This window comes from Corella eumyota, chromosome 3 (assembly GCF_963082875.1).
Source record: "Corella eumyota chromosome 3, kaCorEumy4.1, whole genome shotgun sequence".
Classification (NCBI taxonomy): Eukaryota; Metazoa; Chordata; class Ascidiacea; order Phlebobranchia; family Corellidae; genus Corella; species Corella eumyota.
This window is the reverse complement of record NC_137492.1, coordinates 19,295,890-19,316,227: the sequence shown is the minus strand read 5'-3', so window position 1 is coordinate 19,316,227 and position 20,338 is coordinate 19,295,890. Positions and strand designations below refer to the sequence as shown.

The window sequence follows — 20,338 nt, the reverse complement described above, 5'->3', positions numbered from 1 at the left end:
TTAAATTACAAAAAATACACTTATATCAACGCAAGTAAAATTTATGTTATATATTCACTAAAAAACAACATTTTTAAGTATATTTTACCTTTACTTTCAGTTTATCCTCAATACAAACAAGAAAAACGAATTTTGACTTTCATAATCTAGGCAAATCCCGGTCGTTAGGGTCATTTAGTTATAGGTTGACAAAGTAAATTGTAGTGTAAATTTTAGAAGTTTGACTAAGCATCGAAAAGTGAAGTTTAAACCACTTGGCTCCACTACAAGGGGTTACATGTTCAATACCCACTGCTTCCTTAAAAAAAGTTTGAACTAACTGTAAAAGCTTAAACAAATATCTCTTAAACATTAATTGATCATAAATTATATGATGTTTAAAATAGTTTCTTTTTAGTTATTTTATTTTTATTTAAGGTACCAATAAAACAATTTATAAACTATAATATATATACTACATTGTAAATTTAAACAACTAAATAGAAATATCACATAAACATTTTGAAGAAATATTCCAATAAAAACACATTTAATAAAACTATTTTAGAGGCCTTACACTTTGAAATAATGCAAACAGGTTCGACATTTTAACAAGACATAAATAAAGAGTGCCTTAAAAACAAAGAAACATCTTTTGTATTTAGGTAGTGCGTTACGTTTGAATAAAGCATTTAAATTTGAAGAATTACATTTAGGTAGTGCGTTCATATTAAGGAAAATAAATATTAAACAGTTTAGAATCTTGAAACTAACACGGTCTACATTTGTGCATAAAGGTTAATAGTACAACAATAAAAAATTGGTAAAATTTAGTTTAACAAAAAGTATTGGCTTAGGAAAATATTGAATGCAATATAAATGTAAAAAGAAATAACTTAGTATTGCTTTGTAAGTTTTTAGTGATAAAAAATAGAATAAATTTTACCCTAACAAAAATAGTTCTTTATAAATTTCAATCTGATATAGCAGATTGATTGCAAAATTTGTTGTAACTTTTTTGGGATAAATATAAATTTAACTCTCTTTTAGTGCACTATTTACAGATAAAACATACAATAAACAAACATATAACAATACCCTGGATTTTAGAAAAAACAATATTGTAAGAGATTGCAATTTTTTTAGAAAACATGGCTTTTTACAATGATATAGATGGGTCGTTGAATAACTCACGGTCGAATTCATCAGTAAGGAAATCAAGTGAATCGTTGTTAGGTAATCCTCGTGAACGGAACTCTTGTTCAACCTTCCTCCATTTATCGATATTGGAACAAACACTTTCATACACAGGAGAATATTCAGGAAAAAATGAAGACAACAACCTGAACAGCATATAAGTTATTTTATAGCAAAATAAGAAAAATCTCTATATAATGGAGCTCAGTGGACAATATTTAAGTATTTCCAATCTATAGGGCTTCAAAATAATAAAACCACCATTTGTGGTGCACAGGGTAAATATAGTATAAACCACCTTACAACAAGCAGTTCAATTGTAATTAATTTATTGGTCATCAAATTTAAAAAAATGCCATTTGTGGTGCGCAGAGTGCTTTTTCCCCAAGCCACTCTAAGACAAGCAGTCTGGTAGTACCCTGTCATATAAATAACCAATAGAAAGACCATTTAACCAGTTTTATTACATACTTTTTATGTTGTAGTGTCTTTAAGAAAGGTACTAACAGAAATTAACCCTGACAAGCTCAAAAAAAAAACAGTTGGTAGGATTATAATAAAGCTATATCTGCCCTTTTCACATAGAAGACAATAAAAAGTTAAAACAAAGGTATTAAAACTAATGTAATGGATTTATATTTAAGGTAGTAACAAAATGCTTAGATTATTTAACTTGTTACCTGTACACAGGAAGAGCTATATGTTCCATAAAGTTGATTTGAAGTTGAGGAACACAAGCTCTCTCCCGGTCATTTATTATCGCTGGTCTGTTTCCCATTCGTTTCTCCTAAAAACAAATTAAGTAAAAATTATACCGGTCTATTAACTACATTTATAAAAACAATCTTAATACTATATAGGTAGGCATGGGCTGTTAGATTAAGAATTAAAGATTGATTCATTTAAAATGTACTGCATTTTTATTAAAATTTAGAGGTGTAAAAAGTGTTATAAACTTACCATGTCTCCTTGAGAGAAAAATTCTTTGTAGACCAATTTCTAAACAAATAATAATTATTATTTTACCAGTAAAATTAAAAAAATCAAGCATAGACACAATATATACAGTGTATATGTCAAATGTAATGTTCAATATATGTTAAAAATTACAAGTTTCCATTGATTGTTAAAGCACACACTTAAATTTATAAGTTTTTTCCAATATAATCACTCACTGAGGTATTTTTTGTAGTTTTCCAATCTTTGGTTTGATCAGAAAGGTCACTTGCTGTCATGCACAAAGCCAGAACAAGCTCTCTATGACGTTTTTCTGACCAGTTTAAACCGGTTTGGGCCAGTTTTTCAAGCTCAGGTATTATTTGTAAATGGCTCGCAACATCAGTAGCAAGAATAATTTCTTTTACTAGGTCAAGTGTTCTGCTGTAGTCCTAACAAAAAATAGGAATAAAAGTTTAACTTTAAAATATTTTTGATCATTAAAATTTATTTTAAAAAAAGAATATTTTAATTTACAAATCTATGCATATTAGGTATTAAAAGTATTTGGTTAATTTACCTTTCTACTTAGGTTTTCAAATATATTACAGCCGGGTGTGTTTAAAATACAAACTGCTTGTGCAAAATGGTGTCTCTGTAAAAATTAATAAAATTTTAATTTTAACGGTAAAAAAAAGTAAATTTTATTTGGTTAATTAGATAATTTATTTCAAATAAATAATAGGATCTTTTACCTCTAGAACTGAACCATCGGAACTATAAAGACTTGCCAAAACGCTGTGCTAAAAATAAAATTTATTTTAAGTAAAAAAAACAAAATTTTAACGATTGATTGCCACATCAAAAGAGCATTTTCCATACCGAGCTAACTTGAAAAGCGTTGTTTGTCCCTCTATGATCTAAATCATGGCAAACACAAGCTGTTAGAAATGCCAATACCTCCAAATCACTAAAAAAATTAAAATACAAAAAATATTAAAATTTAGACAGTATTAGCTTACTATAAGAAATACAAAATTTAAATACTCATTGTAAAAATTGCATCCATAAAAAAATAGATTTAAAAAATTAATAAATATAGTACAGCACAATTAGGGGTTAACTCAGGATGATAACTGTGATATATAAATCTCTACTAAATAACCTTTTTAAATGCTAAAGTAATTCCCAAGTTAAATATGAATAATAAATGAGAAGAACTATGATCTTTACTCATAAAATTGATACATTATAAATTTATAAGGCAATCTTTATAACTAATAGGTGGAGTTTTAATCAATAAAAATCATTGCTTCTGATTACCGTTAAATTTAAATACATCTTAACATAATTAACCAATACAAATGACTAATTACTTGACAAAAATTGTCTTAGTTTTGCTTAAAATATATTTTTTAGCCTTTATTATGGTCTACTATACTTCACCGACACATTTAGGTTAATACCTTAATTTTTCGTTTAATTTCCAATGTTTAGCGAGCAGGTAACCGTGGTGCATTACAGAGAAGGCGTGGTCCCAGTTGTGGTAGGGTGGATCCCGGTAACCTTTCCTCACCATCAATAAAAAGTGAACGAGGGATCGAGTATGTATGTGGAACTTTGTAGTAAGTCCCAGGTCAATATACATGCATATGCAGGCCTGTGGAACAAAATAAAGTAGTAGTATTAACAACAAATTGTGTAGTGTAAGTGCATTAAGGTATTTGATTGTTTTATATTAAATTTTATTGTTGTTTAAAGTAATGTTTTTTACCCTATCCCAGTTTTGAGTTAACTTTAGCAGTTTGTGATATTATTAATTATAATTGCCTGATTAATTAAGCTGCTGATTAAGTGTTGGTTAAGCAGAAGGTTATGCTGTTATAGTGCTTTACTTAAGGACGATACAGCACAAAAGCAGTGGGTATCAAACCCAGGACTCCATGTTGTAAAGCCAGCAAGTGTTTAAACCACTCACACAACATGCGAGTTCTTTTTATAATTTTTGTTTTTAATAAATTTTAAACTTTTAGTTTTAACATGGTTTACTATTTATAAATTATTTTAACTTTTACAAACTTTAATTTTCTTTTCGCTATCAAGAAGTCTTGGTGGGTAAATAAATTGATCAAATTGAGGATGGAACATTGAAGGAAAAGGTCTAGTAGGTGGAATATTGGCAACAATATCAGCTTGTTCCACCTAAGAAGAATACAAAAAAAATTGTCAAAATTTTAAGTTTTAATGTAAAATTTTAAGTAATATTATATAGGTTTAAAAATAAATTGCATGATTAAATGTATTTCTACTTTCTATCATTAAAAAATTAATTTTATTAGTTTTTTTTGTGTTTTTTAATTAGTTATAAATTGTTGTAATATGGTCACAACTCCCACCTAATATTTGACCTTAATAATTAATTCTTGTACCACAATCAGCAGTTTTATTTATCTTGTAGGCCTATAAATAGAACATTATATATATATATATATATAACAGTGACTAAACTCCATTATATGTAAATTATTTTGAATGCATAAATATATTATCATTCACAGGTTAAAAGTTCAATCTTAGAAGCCAAATTAAAAAATAATTAAGACTTAATTACATGATGCTTTACAGGTAAAAAGTTTAAATTTAGGGCCAAATTGGTATAAGATTAAGGGAAGCTTACATTCATATGATATGTCATCAGCTCGTTAGCAAGTCGACTTCTGACATCTGATTCCTCCACTTCCTTGTACAACAACGACTAAAAACAAACATTTAATTTTGCAAATCTGACATAAAATTTTCATCATTTTTTTGATTAATTTGGGATAAAACCATATTTTTAAATGTCTATTTTAAATTTTAAACTTTACAACAGTATTTGGATTATGCTAACAATTTTTATTAAAATTGTAACTAATGTTACAGTTTTTAAATATATAAATTAATCCTAAATTTATGACCATTATACAAGTTATGTTAGAATATTATTATTTTATATTTATAACAATTAATAAACATTGTCGTCGTTACTTTGATAGTCCTAAAATTTTTGACTTGGATGTATTTTTATTTTATAATTTTTTGTGTTTTTAAATTTTAAAGTTGCTCACATGAGAAATTGAAATCCCAGAAAAGACTGAAAACTTCTCAGCCAATTCCTCATCATATAAAGTGAAGCAAGGACCTAACATAAAAGAAAAAAGAGTTTAAATCTGTATATAATAAAGAATATGTCTATATAATAAAGAATATGTCTAATTTATAGGCCTACAAACTATATAAAACTGCCATTTGTGGTGCTTAGGTGAATTATTGCGGGCAAATATCAGTTGCTAATTGTGACCATATTACAACAATTAAAATCCCAACAGCAAAGCAGATAATAGACTATTTATTAAAAATCAACAAAATACAAATATTTACCTTATGGGAACACACAGAACAATAAAATAAAATCAATATTAATTGAGACTAACAAATCAATTTTAATTTCTACAATAAGAGATTTTTCATTAAATTAGGCTTGAAATGTAAATACTAATATATTACCTTTGATTTTGTTGCACAACTGAGATACCCCAACAACAACTAAACATATGTTAAATAAAATTACTAATTGGAAAATATTAAACAGATTCGATGAAAATTAAGTCACAAGTTAGACATGAAAAAATACTGGGTATCTAGGGTTTGACTCCCATTGCTTACAAGTTAGATTTCCTTGAGTTAGGCACAATAAACAATAAAACTCCTGCTGAGCCAGCACTTAATCTGCAGCATAATTACCGGGCAATTATAATCAATAATATCCCAAACTGCCAAAGTCAACTCAAGACTGGGTCGGGGTAACTGATGTTACTTTATGTTTTGGTTGTAAATTTAACTTTTCACATCAGAAATCAATTAATAAAAATCAATACATAATTAATAGTAATTGCTTACCTCCATTATGATCTTTAATGGGAAAACATAAAATGTTTCTAAAAATAAAACTTGACTTTAATTTTCCTTAAACACCCAATATTTGGCTTCAAAAATTAACAAAATTATATTGTACCTTGTTTTAAATCCAGTGGTGGCATCAATTCCTCGATAAAATAAAGGATGTGAATAAGCATCAGTTATATTCAGTGTTTTACCTAATCAAATCAAATTATTAAAACGCGATCAGAATAATTCACAAATTTATTAATTTATATTCAAAATAAAGCAAAATTATTAGGACATAATTGACAGATTTAGAGATATTGGCATTTATTTATAACTGAGCTTAGTAAACAATATATATATATATTTTATTTTTGATGATTAAACAAATTTGTAATTTTTAAATTGTATAATTACCTGTAGTAGCAACATGTCCAGCTATGCCTTGAGATAATGGAATTCTTACTTCGTTCATGTTCTAGAATTTATTTTAATTAAGAAGTTATAAAACTTTAGTAATTAGTAATTTATAGAATGAGATATAGGAAGGCATACAACACACATAAACCTTATAGCAAAAAGTTATTTTAATTAAATTGTGTTTTATTTAAATAAATAAACACTTTACTATATTTTTTGACCAATAATCATGCAATATTTTATAGATAATATTCCTGAAGATTAATAGACTTCAAATTTTTTCAATTTTAAAATAAATTTAAGTTATTATTATATTCAATGCAATTTCGCTTTACTAAAAATTGGATTTTTTATGATATTTAATAACATACCTATTCAAGCTGTTTTTAATAATATGTTTAAATAGCTCACCAATGACTTATTTAAACAACTAATTTAATTAAAATGTTCAACAGTCAATAACGTAAAAAAATGCAAAAATAAAAAAACATAAAAAAAAATTAAAAATCACCAAGCAAAATTAAAATAAAATATGTGCATGTGTTAATAGAAACTTAAAATTGTTATCCAGTATTAAGCATGCTATAACTGGTTTTAAAATAAAACTAAGTTAAATAATATATTAGTTGCACCGATAATTATTCTGATACCTGGAAATCATATTGGTTAGGGTCCAGTGACTAAAAAGTTAACAAAAAAATGACAAATTTTTACTAAAGAGTATTTTAAATAAAAGATATCACTAAAAACTACCACCAAAATAATGATAAGAAAAAATGAAAAATTATGAACTAGAATGATTTAATTTTTTGTTGTGAAATGGATGAAAAATTTGGGGGTAAGCAAATTGGATTTTAATTAAAATAAGTTTGCAATGTACTACTTGCCGATATAACTTTCCACTGTACACCCTAACATAAGGAAAATAATTTAAAATATCAACAGTTAAGACAAAAGGTTTAACTTAAAAAAAAACAATTAATAACCCCCCCTCCTAAAAGAACATTTCAAAAGATTCCTATATAAAAAAAAGTTTTTTCGCTAGGTAGACCCTATTATTAAATAAACGATATCACATTCACAGGAAAACTAATGAGTAATGATTAATGTCAAACATATCAAGTTGGAAATTTCCTGTTTATACCGAGGTTATCCTACTCTAAACCTATCACCATCTAGGTTAATCAACTCAATAAATTAGTTAGCAAAACTATAAACGTTGCAAAAGCAAAAACTTAAAATCAAAAAACAAAAAATGTCCCAAAATGACTAAATCTTAAGTAAGATCTAAATTAATAATAAAATAAGCCGTATTTTATACAGTTTTATGCTCCCCCTTTATGTAGTGACTCCATTACTTTTATAAACAGAATATTTTTTTTATGCTCACCTCGTCTACTGTAACAATTCCATCAAAAACTTTAGCAACAAGCTCTTTCGATTGATAATCTACAAGGAACACCGAACATCGCTCTGCATTCGTTAAATTTCTCGCTTCTTGGATAATTTCACCAAGCAACATTCCAACATCATCTACATCAAACTTATTAAAGTTAATTTTTAAATTTTTAACTGTATTTTTATGTTCTGCATTGGCAAAAACCCAGTCTCAAGTTGACTGTGATAGTTAAGGATATTATTGATTATAATTGATTGGGGTTTAGCCTAGCAGAAGTTCATACAATTTAGAGTACCTTACTTAAGGGCATTCTGGCATAGAAGCAGTGGGAATTAAACCTAGAACCTCATGTAGTAAAGTGTTCACACTATTCCATACCACCTACTTTTATTAAGTTTAACTAAAAATAGATTTCAATAACTTGCACCTAAATGCGTGAATAAATTCCTTGCAATTTGTAGCATGGCTTCACATTCATTCTTTGCTTTTCTTTCCTGCTCCAACATCAAAGAAGTTGACAACACGGGCCAGCATCTCAACATGGTATCATTAACTGCTTTAATGTCAGGTAGTGAAAACCTTACAACAAAGACATTTAGTTAAACACAGCAGTTGCAATATATATACACTAGCCAATAGCCCATAGTATTTAAATTATCATAAAATATGGTCACTCTTAACCTACATTTGCCAGCGATAATTTTCCTTTTAGACCACAAACACCAGTTTAATTTATTTTGAAGACATTTAAATTGAACATACAAATAAATATTGTCCACTAAGCTCTTATGTATATAGATATAATAACAGTAATATTGAAAAAAGTATTTTAGATCATCATTAGGTCTTTTAACATATTATTTATATAAAAATATCAAATATTATTTATTATACTTACTTTAAATTATTTTTCTTGTTAAAAAGGCAAACTATTCCAACTGTTTCTCCAGTAATTTTATCCAACACTGGAACATATAAAATAGATTCCACCGTTAACCCAAACAAAGATTCAATTTCAAATTTTTCTTCCTGAACAAAACATGTTATGTTTAAAATTAAGAAGTAGTTGTAGGTAACCGGCAGCGTGGTGTAGTGGTAAGAACACTTGCTTTACCACACATGAGGTCATGGGTTCAATCCCCACTGCCCTCATGCTGTAGCGCCCTTGAGTAAGGCGCTATAAACAGTATGAACTCCTGCTGAGCCAGCACTTAATCAGTAGCACAACTATCGGGCAATTATAATCTGTAATATCCCAAACTGCCACAGGCAACTTGAGACTGGGTCGGAGTAACTGTTGTTACTCTATGTTTAAGTCGCGCATTCGACTTTCCCACATCGAGGATAAAGATATATACAAAAAAAAAAAAAACTTATTAAAATAGTATGTTAGTTAACTTACATTGGTTGGGTTATGAATAAAACAAGAAGTTTTGTTTTCACAAACTTTTCGGAATAAACTTGTGTTTATCTGAAATAAAAAAATAATTTTAAGATCTTGACAAAATGGAAAAAAATGATTTTTAATAGGTAGTTAGAACATACAAAATTTAAAAGTGTAAAACTTTATAATTATAAACTAATTTTTAAAACATTAATCAACTAATACTGTAAGATAATGTTGATGTTTCGATGTTTTTTACTTACAATTAATGCTACAATGTTCATAATTAATTTTAGTTAATTGCTGATATTGAAATCAAATATAGTTAGACATAGATGTGTTTTACATTTAATAATTAAACAATATATATAGTTAGGCATAGATGTGTTTTTACATTTAATAATTAAACAATGCAGAGAATAATGGATCATAAACTTTAGGTTAATGTAAAAAAAGGTTAGAAATAATTGATAATTACTGGGCAGCATATTTCAAAGTTAAGTTTTCGTTTTCCAACAACTTCGCAAACTATTTGTTTTGTTTCTTTAGAGATTAACAAAATACAACAATCTCCACAAAGCACTTTTCCTGACAGCTAAAAAAAAAATCATATCACATCAAAATTATTAAAAAAATTAACAAAAATTTTAAAGAATTTAAAAAAAATTAACAAAAATTTTATATATACTTACATACTGATTAAGGTACATTTGCATAGCAGTTGCATTAGCAGCATTACTCAGTTCCTCTGCAAAAACAAATAAATAATATATACAGATACAATATTAATTATAAAATAAAATTTAAATTAAATTGATAAATACCAGAAAGTAAAAGTGTGGAGGCTTCCCTGTAAAGTTCACTTTGGTTTGTAGGAATTCTTGATAAGCAAGAACTTGCCTGTGACATTTAACATAAAAATCAATACACTTAAATTAGTGAAAATTAGGTTTGACAGACAAATGCATTGTCCTACATAGATATATTGAAATTCAATACCATTAGACTAATGTCACATGTTTTTATTTACTTACATGTTGTATTATGGTTACAACATGAGATTGATTCGCCAGGCTAGCTTTTACTTCACCAGAGATCTAAATAACAATAAGTATCATAAAATTTATGTTAAATGTTCACTTTTGTTATAAAAACTTGAGTGCTCACCACAAATAGGAGTGAATTGTCGGGAACTTGAACTGATCCATCAACATAAATAAGCACTAAAAATAATTTTAAAATTAGTTTAGAAATATTTCTAGATAAACGTAACAAAAATGGTAAACACCTAAATTATATTTTTATACATCAAACTTTAAGAGAATTAATTGGATCCTTTATTTTAATTTTTGGTTTAAAAATTTAAACATATATCTACTTATATTCAAAATTTGAAACCTGCATCATTAAAGTTTGTTTTTGTTTTACAATTTTCCAAATATTGTGTTTTACTGAAGGTTCCTTGTGCAATTTGGAAGTTGATTTTGTCATGAAATCTACGAAAAAGCAAACAAAAATGTTGGATTTCAAAAAACTTGTATAAATACAGTCTTAGTGTCATCTATAAAACACTATTTTTCAGGTTATTCTGAATTTAATCAACCCCTCCTTTTTAGGATAACAGTTTATACCTTTGTCTGTTAACACACACTTCTTCACTTGAGTAAAAGTTGATCCATATTTGTTTATCGTCATATTTTTTGGTTTGAAGGCATTGAATATCACTCTAAAATAAAATTATATATTTACTCCTTCTTTTAGTTTTTTTGAATCTATTTATAACGGAGCTTGGTGGACAACATGTATATATGTCCAATTTATAGACCTACAAAATAATCATTTGTAGTGCTTGTGGAAATTATCTAATACTAGTTGAGAGTTGCAACCATATTATGATAATTAAAATCCTGATACCGACTTTAGGGCAATCTATCATCTCGTCTTGCTAATTACATTTTAAATATAACCAAATGCTATTGAAACTTTAGTATGAGTTACAGCTTACACAGTCAGGATAAAGCAAAGAGAATGCTGTGGCACAAATATTCACAATTTCTTCGATGTTTTTTGACCCACATAATTGAACAAGAACTTCCTAATAAAGAAAAACTTAACATATACAATACAGTTAAAATATTGATCATTTAACAAAAATTAAAAAAAACTAATATCCAATTATAAATAAAATAGGAAATTAAATCTTAAAAAGTAATTGAACATTTAAAGTAAAAAAACAATTTTTTTAAGATAAATTTACAAGTAAATCAAAGTTTTTGGCAGTAAATTCTTTCTTGTTGCTTTGCTGGTTATATTGAAGTTTAATTTGACGTTGAAAAATAAAAGTAAAAAGTTGAAGAAAGAAAATCATTTCAATATTGAAGAAGAAATGGGTTGAGGTAATTGGAACGGACAAGACTGAAAAAAAACAAATTTTTACAATATAATTTACTTCAACAATTGTTATTTATATGTTATATAGTACTTACCATGTATTGACTAATGAACTACCATTAATGTTTTAATGTTGTTTCTTTCAGCAGTAATTAATTTATTAAGTATTTACGACATTTTATCAAATTTGACCTTTTTACATCTGCAAAAAAATTGGATACAAAATTATTGGCATTTTAAGTATTGATGGGTTGCTTATTGAAATACTGAACAAAATTGGAAATATTAACAAAAACAGTAAGAAAATAAAAAGGCTTAAAGAATTACATCAATTTAACTCAAAAGGATTATTCTTAAAGAAATGTTTTACTTTTTTTATTACAAAATACACAACAGTAAGCATAGGCAACTAGTTAAAATGTTGCAATTGATTTACTTCTACTGAATTCTACTAAACAAAAAACCTAAGATACTGTTATAAATTGATAAGTTGATTAATCAAATTTGTTTGGTCGAGATATTACTGAATAAAGGATTTAAAACCACAATCGATTTAGAAGTTGTATAATCCAGTATAAGTATGATTGTTGAAAAGTTATAAAAATTGTTAATTTCCATCATCACTTCCCTCACTGTGCGAAATCTCTTTCTCCTTTCTCTTCTTTTGTTTCTTTTTATCCTGGGAACTCTTTTTCGATTTCTTTTCGAATTCAGCTGCCGGCGACTTGTGTCGTTTTTTTGACTTCTTTTTGTTCTTTTTTGATTTATGTTCGCTCTCGGATATACTTGATTCCGAAGACAATGATCTGTTTCTTTTCTTGAATTTGTGGCTCCGCTCTCTTTCATGCTCTTCTTCTGATTCCGATTCATTCGAGGAGCGACTCCGTTTGCTGGAATGCTTCTTCTTCTTCTTTTTCTTCTTTTCTCTGGCCTCCTTTTCTGCCTTGTCTTTGGCAGATTTAATTGCAGCAACTTCAAGATTTTCCAAATGTTCAGCGAAAATTCGAATTCGATCAGCTTCAACTAACACAGCTTTAAATGCATCTTCATTTTCGAATCTAGATCTACTCTCCTCCCATGTACTATCCAAATCTAAGGGTGGAGCTGCTTGTTTAAGCATGTGACGGAAAGTGCCTTCAATTCGTTTCTGCTTTCGAATTTCATCCTTTATTCTTTCCTTTTCTCGAGATTCAGCTTTTTCAATAAAGCTGTTAAATGCGAGTTTGATATTTCCAGCATCCAGGGTTGCTGCTCTCTTATCACCAGTCACCACTAATGCAAATGCATCAAAAGTTGTCTTTATACCTACATCAAAACCCTGGTCTTTTAAGATATCACGTATTATTTTCTTTTCATCATGAAATCTTGCTTTTAAATCAATAACATAAAACTTAAAAAGATCTAAGGGTGTTGAGCCTGGTTGTCCCAGCATTTTATTAAAAATTGAGCTGCTGCTGATTAGAGGATACAGCTCCATCCACATAGACATAGAATGTAATTTTCCATCATCGTGAAGACTGTCTAGGAATTCGATAAAACGTTCACGGTTTTTCCTAAAAACCCTGCGTTCAAGAACCTTTTTACGCTCCATCTTTTCGTTGTCCTCCTTTTCGTAATCCTTGATCACTTCTTCAAAGCAAATTAGAGCATCCTCCTTGTTCATATTCTGGAGGTCCTCATCCTCAGCAAAAAGAGCGTTATCCATTAACATTTGTTGACATTCGGACCAAGTTGAGCGATAGTTAAGTTTTTCCAAACTAAGTAGAATTTTGCGAAGTTGCTTCATGTTGTGGCGTCGAAGTTCTTTTGATTCTTCCTTCTCCTTCTTAGCTAGAAAAATAATCGCATCATCGTAAATTTCTTTTCGATCTCGGTCATTTACACAACTCCAAATTTCGGTGGTAGCAAAGAGTTTCTCAGCTGCACGAAAACTTGTTGCACTTGTTATCTTCGGCGTAGTTTCCAGAAATTCTTGCAGTTTTTCTTTGTTTACTTTTGTTTTTACTCTTTCCTCTTCCTTTTCTTCTTTACCACGCTGTGTTTTGTACTCATTAAAAGCTTGCTTCTTCTCACTTAATTTTTTTAGAGCAGAATACCTTGGGTCAGAAACAATTAACTTCATTGCCTGTTCCCAAGATGAAGCAGCAGGAACTGCTTTTTCTCTTAAAGCATCTTTAAACACAGCTTTTGCTTCTTCCTTGTTAGTCCATTCTGGTTGTTTCTCTACCTCTTTTTTAACAACTTTTTTTTCTGTTACTTTCTCCTCTACAACTTCCTTTTCTTCATCATTGCTCTTTTCTTCTTCAGAGCTTGATTCCTCCTTCTTCTCTTGTTTAGCCGCCTTTTTCTTGTTCTTTTTCTTAGGCTTTCCTTGTTGAGCCATCATTGCCATTTGTCTTTGCATCATCATTTGTTGCTGCATCATCATCTGCATTGGATCCATCATTGGCATGCCTCCAGGGCCCATTCCCATTGGCCCAGGTCCACCCATAGGTCCAGGTCCTCCCATTGGCCCTCCTCCCATTGGCCCAGGACCTCCCATAGGACCAGGACCTCCCATTGGCCCCATCCCACCCATGGGACCTCCCATTTGATTAGGTCCTTGGCCTCCAGATGATGTTCCTATAGGATTAGCCGGCACGCTTCCAGGAGGAACAAGTGCATTAGGATCATTCTCACTATTTGAAGTGTCAGGAACATTGGATTCTGCATTCTCCAATTTAGCTGCTGCCTCTGCTTCCTTAGCAGCATCTTGTTCAGCTTTCATTTCTTCAATTTTATCCTTAATTTCCTGCAACTCTTTTGGTATTGACCATACACTAGACTTAGTTTCCGAATTGTAATAATAAGATTTGCCAGAATCAGCTTTAAATTCTTTCCATGGTGATTGAGACAATAATATTTCAGCAGAATTCTTCAATTCATCTGGTTTATCCCATTTAGATTGCTTAGATTTTACATTGTAGTAGTAAGTACGTCCATCTGGGGCAACATGCTCGGTCCAATCTGTTTTTGATCCATCAGCTGATGTCAGAGTATTATCCGACTCCATTGAACCCATACCCATATTCGGCATACCTCCTCCCATCCCCATCATTTGTGGGGGCATTCCCATCGGCATCCCCATACCTGGCATCATACCCGGTGGGGGCCCAGGTGGACCCCCTTGACCCATTGGAGGACCATTCATTCCCATTGGCATTCTAGGTGGAGCCCCCCAGCCCATGGGTGGACGCATTCCTTGGTGTCTAGGGCCTCCTGGGTGAAATTGACCCCTCATTCTTGGAAATCTTGGTCCGTCATTTGAGTTCATGTTGGAGTTGAAGCGACCACCACCTCTCATTGCACCTGGCCTAGCACCATGTGGGCCAGACATAGTTAACAAATATTAATTACAAAAGTCTAAATATTCATAAACCTGTTAATAAAGAAATGCTACTTTTACCTCATTTAGCAATATTTAAACACATCCACCAAAAGTTTCAAATCGTATTTTACAAAATAATATGATAACACAAAGCGTAAAATTGATGACTCTTTGACCATACAATAAGTGAATATTTTATGTGTAATCTGTTAATTTTACAGTGCCTAGTAGGGTAACCAGACTGTCTGCCTGATCAACGCTAATAGTCTACCTGTTTATTAACCCCTGTCTTCAGTAAGCAAGTGGCAACCATAATTTTAAGCGACGTTCTGACACTTGATTCTTAACATCGTAGTTGCGCACGACATATATCGCAATTGAAGTTGTAACTGAATTGTAACTCATATACAGAAGTCACTCACAAACATTCAAGTCATGATATTTTACATCAATTTTGTTCCAGTTTAAATAAACATTTTTGTTGTTAGGTAGTTAAGAATAATAAAAAAGTTGTTAATTATTTTAAAATACTTATTTTTTAGATAGACAGATGAAGTATAATTCACTGGTGACATTTTTTTTTTTTGTAAATATCTTTATCCTCGATGTGGGAAAGTCGAATGCGCGACTTAAACATAGAGTAACATCAGTTACTCCGACCCAGTCTCGAGTTGCCTGTGGCAGTTTGGGATATTATATAGATTATAATTGCCCGATAATTATGCTGCTGATTGAGTGCTGGCTCAGCAGGAGTTCACACCGTTTATAGCGCCTTACTCAAGGGCGCTACAGCATGAGAACAGTGGGGATTGAACCCACAACTTCATGTGTGGTGTAGCAAGTGTTCTTACCACTACACCACGCAGCCGGTACTACACCACGCTGCCGGTACTACACCACGCTGCCATTGTGGTTTGGGTTACCAATTCTTTTCTTTTTTGCCCCTTTCACTGTAAGTTAGGGCAACATAAATTGGTATTAATCTCTTTAAAGCTAAACAAAAGTTTATTAAAAACCAATATGGGCAATAACATTTGTCTGTCAATGACATTAGGAATTTAACAGGGTCAAAATCCACATCGTGTCAGTCCTTTAAACAAGTTAAGCCAATGTACATGCATACTATAACATTTATTTGCTGTGCAGTGCCATACCAAACATATATTAAACACCTTATAAATCCAATTAAAGTAATATCATTAACTTAACACATTTTCAGATTTTTTACATTTGTTATATAAAGCCTTGGCTAAAAAAAATTAAGTTCTAGATTATTTTAAAGTTAAAAAATAACACAAATTGCAGGGTTAGTTTTTTACCAACAATATCTATACTAAAATACATGAAGCAAAAGTTGTATAAAGTCTTTAAAAAAATAAAGATCATTCTTTTAATAATCATTAAATTGCAACCATGGAAAAACCATATCGTGACCTTGATAATTTTGTAAAAATATGCCATCGTCCCACAGCTGGATCAAACACTTCTATTGTGTTTTCAGGAATAGCATTCCCATCATCATAATCAATATAACTACACCTAAATACATAAATTTGTTTAACTTTTATGTACATTCGATTACCCAAACAGCCTTATTAAGTGATATTATTTTGGTTATCAATATTTACCCTCCAACAACATAGATTTTTCCTTCTACCACACAGGCACAATGATGTTGTCTGGCATGGAGCAATGGACTTCCCATAACCCATTTGTTCACCCTTGGCCGATAAATCTCAACAGTATCCAACGAGCTGTCACCATTTGAGCCACCTATGATATTTTACATAACCAAAAAAAACATTAAGCATTTTTAAATGTTTAGCAATATTAAAGGACATAGTAACACAATTATAAATTATAGTAAATCTGATTTTTTTTTATAGCAAAAATAACAATAGGTAAAAGATTAACCTATTGCATAAATTTCCCCATTAAGCTCAACAGAAGCAAGTTCAGTTCTCCCACTGGACATTGAACAAGCATCTTGCCAATGACTAGTTCGGCGATCAAACATTTTCATGGATGATATATACTTTCTTGGTGTCCACCCCCCAAAAACATAGAGTTGTTCTATGGTTAAAATGTTTAAAATAATATTTTCAATTACTGTAAATATAAATTAACATTATAAAAAAACATTTATTGTGACAGAATATAACTTAACAATAATATTGTATCCAAGCAATTTTTTTAGGCAGATTTTCAATCAATTTTAAATTTGTTTAACCCATTTTTGTTTAACCCTTAGGTAAACAATATACAATAATTAATAGGGTACTAACTTTCCACACAAGACATTGCATGATCTTGTCTTTTTGTAGTCATGTCTGGGATTCTGTACCATTTATTTAAATTTAAATCATAACATTCACCAGAAGAAAGCCAGCCAGCGTCATGAGCAAGTCCACCAACAACATAAATATTACCTAAACCAATAAAATAAATGTCACAATTACCTAAGAAAATCTTGGCAATAATATTAATGTTAAGGCACTAAATATATTTAAAAGTTTATTCACTTACCATCCATATACGAACTAGCAGCTTTTCGTCGGTGCATCATCATAGAGGTAACTTCTTCCCAGCCTTTATTCATTTTATTTAAATCGAATCTTTCAACAACATTAAGTGATTTGGGTATTCCCGTCACCCCTCCACCCATCACATAAACATGATTTTTGGTTCGACATGCAGTTGAGTACAAACCACATTCACTTGGTTTCTAAAATGTAAAATAAACTTTGTTTAAGGCATTAAATCCAGTTAATACTACTAGTTTACTTGTTAATGTAAATAAATAAACATAATGCTTTTGATCAACACTGATCGCATGTTGTAGCCCCCCTGAGTAAGGCGCTATGAACTCATGCTGAGCCAACACTTAATCAGCACATAAATATCAAGCAATTATATTTCATGATATCGCAACAGCTAAAGGCAACTTAAGTCTGGGTAGGGTAATTGTTGTTATTTAATATGGTTGTAAAGATAATCTTTCCACATCGAGAACATCCAGAAAAATTTATAATAGAAAAAATGCACTCAACCTATAACACCATAATAAAATTATCTACGCAATTACCTTTTGCGCCTCCCATATTTTTGTCTTTAGATGATATTGAACAACATGTTTATTTTCATTACAACCACCAATAATAAAAAGATTTTGATCTGTTGGTATAATAATTTTTATTTAAAGTATCGCTTATTTTTAAAACAATAAAATGTATTAAAAACAAAAAATGTTACGTTTTGGTGGTATTTGGTTTCTATTTGGTGAAATTTGAACTGATGGTGGTAACTGTAGAACATTTGCGTAAGTTTCCCCTAATTAAGTTATGTAATATTTAGTTATATAAGTTAAATATTACTCCAGCTCTAGCTAACAATATAATTAACAAAAATAAAGGTAACAATATAATATAAAACAATATACGCAGAAAAAAAATACATTTAATACAAAATAAAGAAATATGTTTTTTTAAGTATGTTACCTGAAACTGATGGTTGATTATGAGATGGTATTGTACTACAAGATGGTAGCCTAGTTTGATCTATTAAAAATGTAAACATAATTTCAATTTAGTTAAATATTAAAAGATTATAAAAATTCAAATAGTTTTTGTGTCAATACGTTGATAATATTTTCAAAGTAAATGCTATAAAAATCTTTTAATCCTAGCATACGATCTTTAAAATAATAAAGTTTTATTAAATCTAAGAACACATTTATTGTTTCAACTGATCATTTTTTCAACTGATCATCAGAAAAAAAATACATTTAATACAAAATAAAGAAATATGTTTTTTTAAGTATGTTACCTGGAAACGATGGTTGATTATGAAATGGTATTGTACTACAAGATGGTAGCCTAGTTTGATCTATTAATAATGTAAACATAATTTCAATTTAGTTAAATATTATTAGATTATAAAAATTCAAATAGTTTTTGTGTCAATACGTTGATAATATTTTCAAAGTAAATGCTATAAAAATCTTTTAATCCTAGCATATGATCTTTAAATAATAAAGTTCTATTAAATCTAAGATCAAATTTATTTTTTCAACTGATTATTTTTTTAACAAAACGTTAGAAACTTTTATTGTCCTAGCAAAGATGCCACATGTTTGATCTAACAATAGTGTTGTTTGTTTTAATACGTCAATAGATTGAGCTATTAGAATTGTGAACATTTAGGTAATAGATAATCATTAAAATCATTTAGGTAATCATTTAGGTAATCATTAAAAGGTAACCATAAGCTAAAAAAGTTTGTTTATAAGGACAATAAAATCTTAATAGGCCTGCAGGCTTTAAGCTGCCAACTAAAGATAACTAAATATTTATAGTTTAAAACCTGGCCCAATTGGCACGACTTCCAGTGTTGGTAAAGTTATATTTTCCAATATTGGTAAAGGTACAGTTAGTAAATTAAGTGCAGCATTCATTACCAACTTGGTACATTCCAATGATTGGGCAACCAACTCCTATACAATAAAATAATTAAAACTTTTAAAAAATACTTAAATAATTTAATGAGGTCGTGGGTTCAATCCCCACTGCTTTCACACCGTAGCGCCCTTAAGTATGGCGCTATAAACGGTATAAACTCCTGCTGAGCTAGCACTTAATCAGCAGCTTAATTATCGGGCAATTATAATCAATATTATTCCAAAATACCACAAGCAACTCGAGACTGGGTCGAAGTAACTCATGTTACTCCATGTTTGGGTCGCGCATTCGACCTTCCCACATTGAGGATTAATATATATATAAAAAACAAATGGTTAAATTTAGTATAAAACAGTTTTTGATACTAAATGTAAGTACCTCTGTTGCAATAAAGTTTTTTAAGGCCTCCTTAGGAAAATTTTGAAGATCAAGAAGGGAAAAAAGTTGATAAAAATTTTCTCTTCTAACTTCTTTGTCATAGTTTACCCACTTAATAATTGCTTTAAAAAACGTTTCTCCAGAAATATGTACCTTAAAAAGTGCAGAAATTACCTAAATAGTATTTAAACATAATTAACTTATTTATAAGTATACATACCATTTTGTTCGATAACTGAAGAATGTCAATGACATTTTTTAGTTCCAGGTACTTAAATTTATCTAGAACTCTTCCATCAGCCAAATTTTTTAAAATAATACTTTGAGAAATTGCAGTGATTGGAAATAAGTCAAACTTAACAGCACAATTTAATGCATCAAAGCAGTTTTCTTCTGATAGATTTTTTATCAGATATTCACAGCAAAGATTCAAAACAGCTGCAACATTGTAATATTATTAATAAAATTAATGTTTTTGAAGATAAACAAATTAATAAACCTTACTA

At 29.7% G+C, this 20,338-nt stretch overlaps 2 protein-coding genes across 3 annotated transcripts; both read right to left on the bottom strand.

Annotated features, from left to right (window-relative positions):
* Positions 1 to 405: 405 nt before the first annotated feature.
* Positions 406 to 11,834, bottom strand: LOC145745734 (cGMP-dependent 3',5'-cyclic phosphodiesterase-like). 2 transcript variants are annotated; one of them, XM_082563886.1, is made up of 30 exons: positions 11,726 to 11,834; positions 11,497 to 11,654; positions 11,245 to 11,334; positions 10,871 to 10,965; positions 10,638 to 10,735; positions 10,407 to 10,462; positions 10,274 to 10,336; positions 10,064 to 10,139; positions 9,932 to 9,987; positions 9,718 to 9,834; positions 9,258 to 9,326; positions 8,754 to 8,884; positions 8,283 to 8,434; positions 7,847 to 7,989; positions 7,107 to 7,136; positions 6,454 to 6,514; positions 6,167 to 6,248; positions 6,052 to 6,089; positions 5,659 to 5,697; positions 5,220 to 5,293; positions 4,790 to 4,867; positions 4,192 to 4,314; positions 3,579 to 3,772; positions 2,995 to 3,082; positions 2,868 to 2,915; positions 2,693 to 2,767; positions 2,352 to 2,564; positions 2,137 to 2,175; positions 1,857 to 1,963; positions 406 to 1,322 (listed from the first exon to the last, which is right to left on the bottom strand). In XM_082563886.1, the coding sequence occupies exons 2-30, from the start codon at positions 11,605 to 11,607 to the stop codon at positions 1,139 to 1,141; spliced, it is 2,730 nt and encodes a 909-aa protein (XP_082420012.1). In that variant the 5' UTR covers positions 11,608 to 11,654; positions 11,726 to 11,834; the 3' UTR covers positions 406 to 1,138. The 2 variants fall into 2 exon arrangements, with proteins under 2 accessions (XP_082420012.1, XP_082420013.1); XM_082563887.1 differs by lacking the exon at positions 7,107 to 7,136.
* Positions 11,835 to 12,221: 387 nt separating this feature from the next.
* Positions 12,222 to 15,041, bottom strand: LOC145745733 (pre-mRNA-processing factor 40 homolog A-like). The gene has a single exon (XM_082563885.1). It carries the CDS (start codon positions 15,004 to 15,006, stop codon positions 12,238 to 12,240), a length of 2,769 nt encoding a protein of 922 aa, XP_082420011.1. The 5' UTR covers positions 15,007 to 15,041; the 3' UTR covers positions 12,222 to 12,237.
* Positions 15,042 to 20,338: the final 5,297 nt, after the last annotated feature.

What these genes read in the sequence shown, in the direction of transcription:
- LOC145745734 (XM_082563886.1), bottom strand. Translation starts at nt 11,607, where the DNA reads ATGATTTTCTTTCTTCAACTTTTTACTTTTATTTTTCAACGTCAAATT. An exon ending in CTTTGCTTTATCCTGACTGT is followed by an intron (nt 10,966 to 11,244) that starts GTAAGCTGTAAC and finishes ATTTTATTTTAG; the next exon opens with AGTGATATTCAATGCCTTCA. An exon ending in AACAAACTTTAATGATGCAG is followed by an intron (nt 10,463 to 10,637) that starts GTTTCAAATTTT and finishes AATTATTTTTAG; the next exon opens with TGCTTATTTATGTTGATGGA.
- LOC145745733 (XM_082563885.1), bottom strand. Translation starts at nt 15,006, where the DNA reads ATGTCTGGCCCACATGGTGCTAGGCCAGGTGCAATGAGAGGTGGTGGT.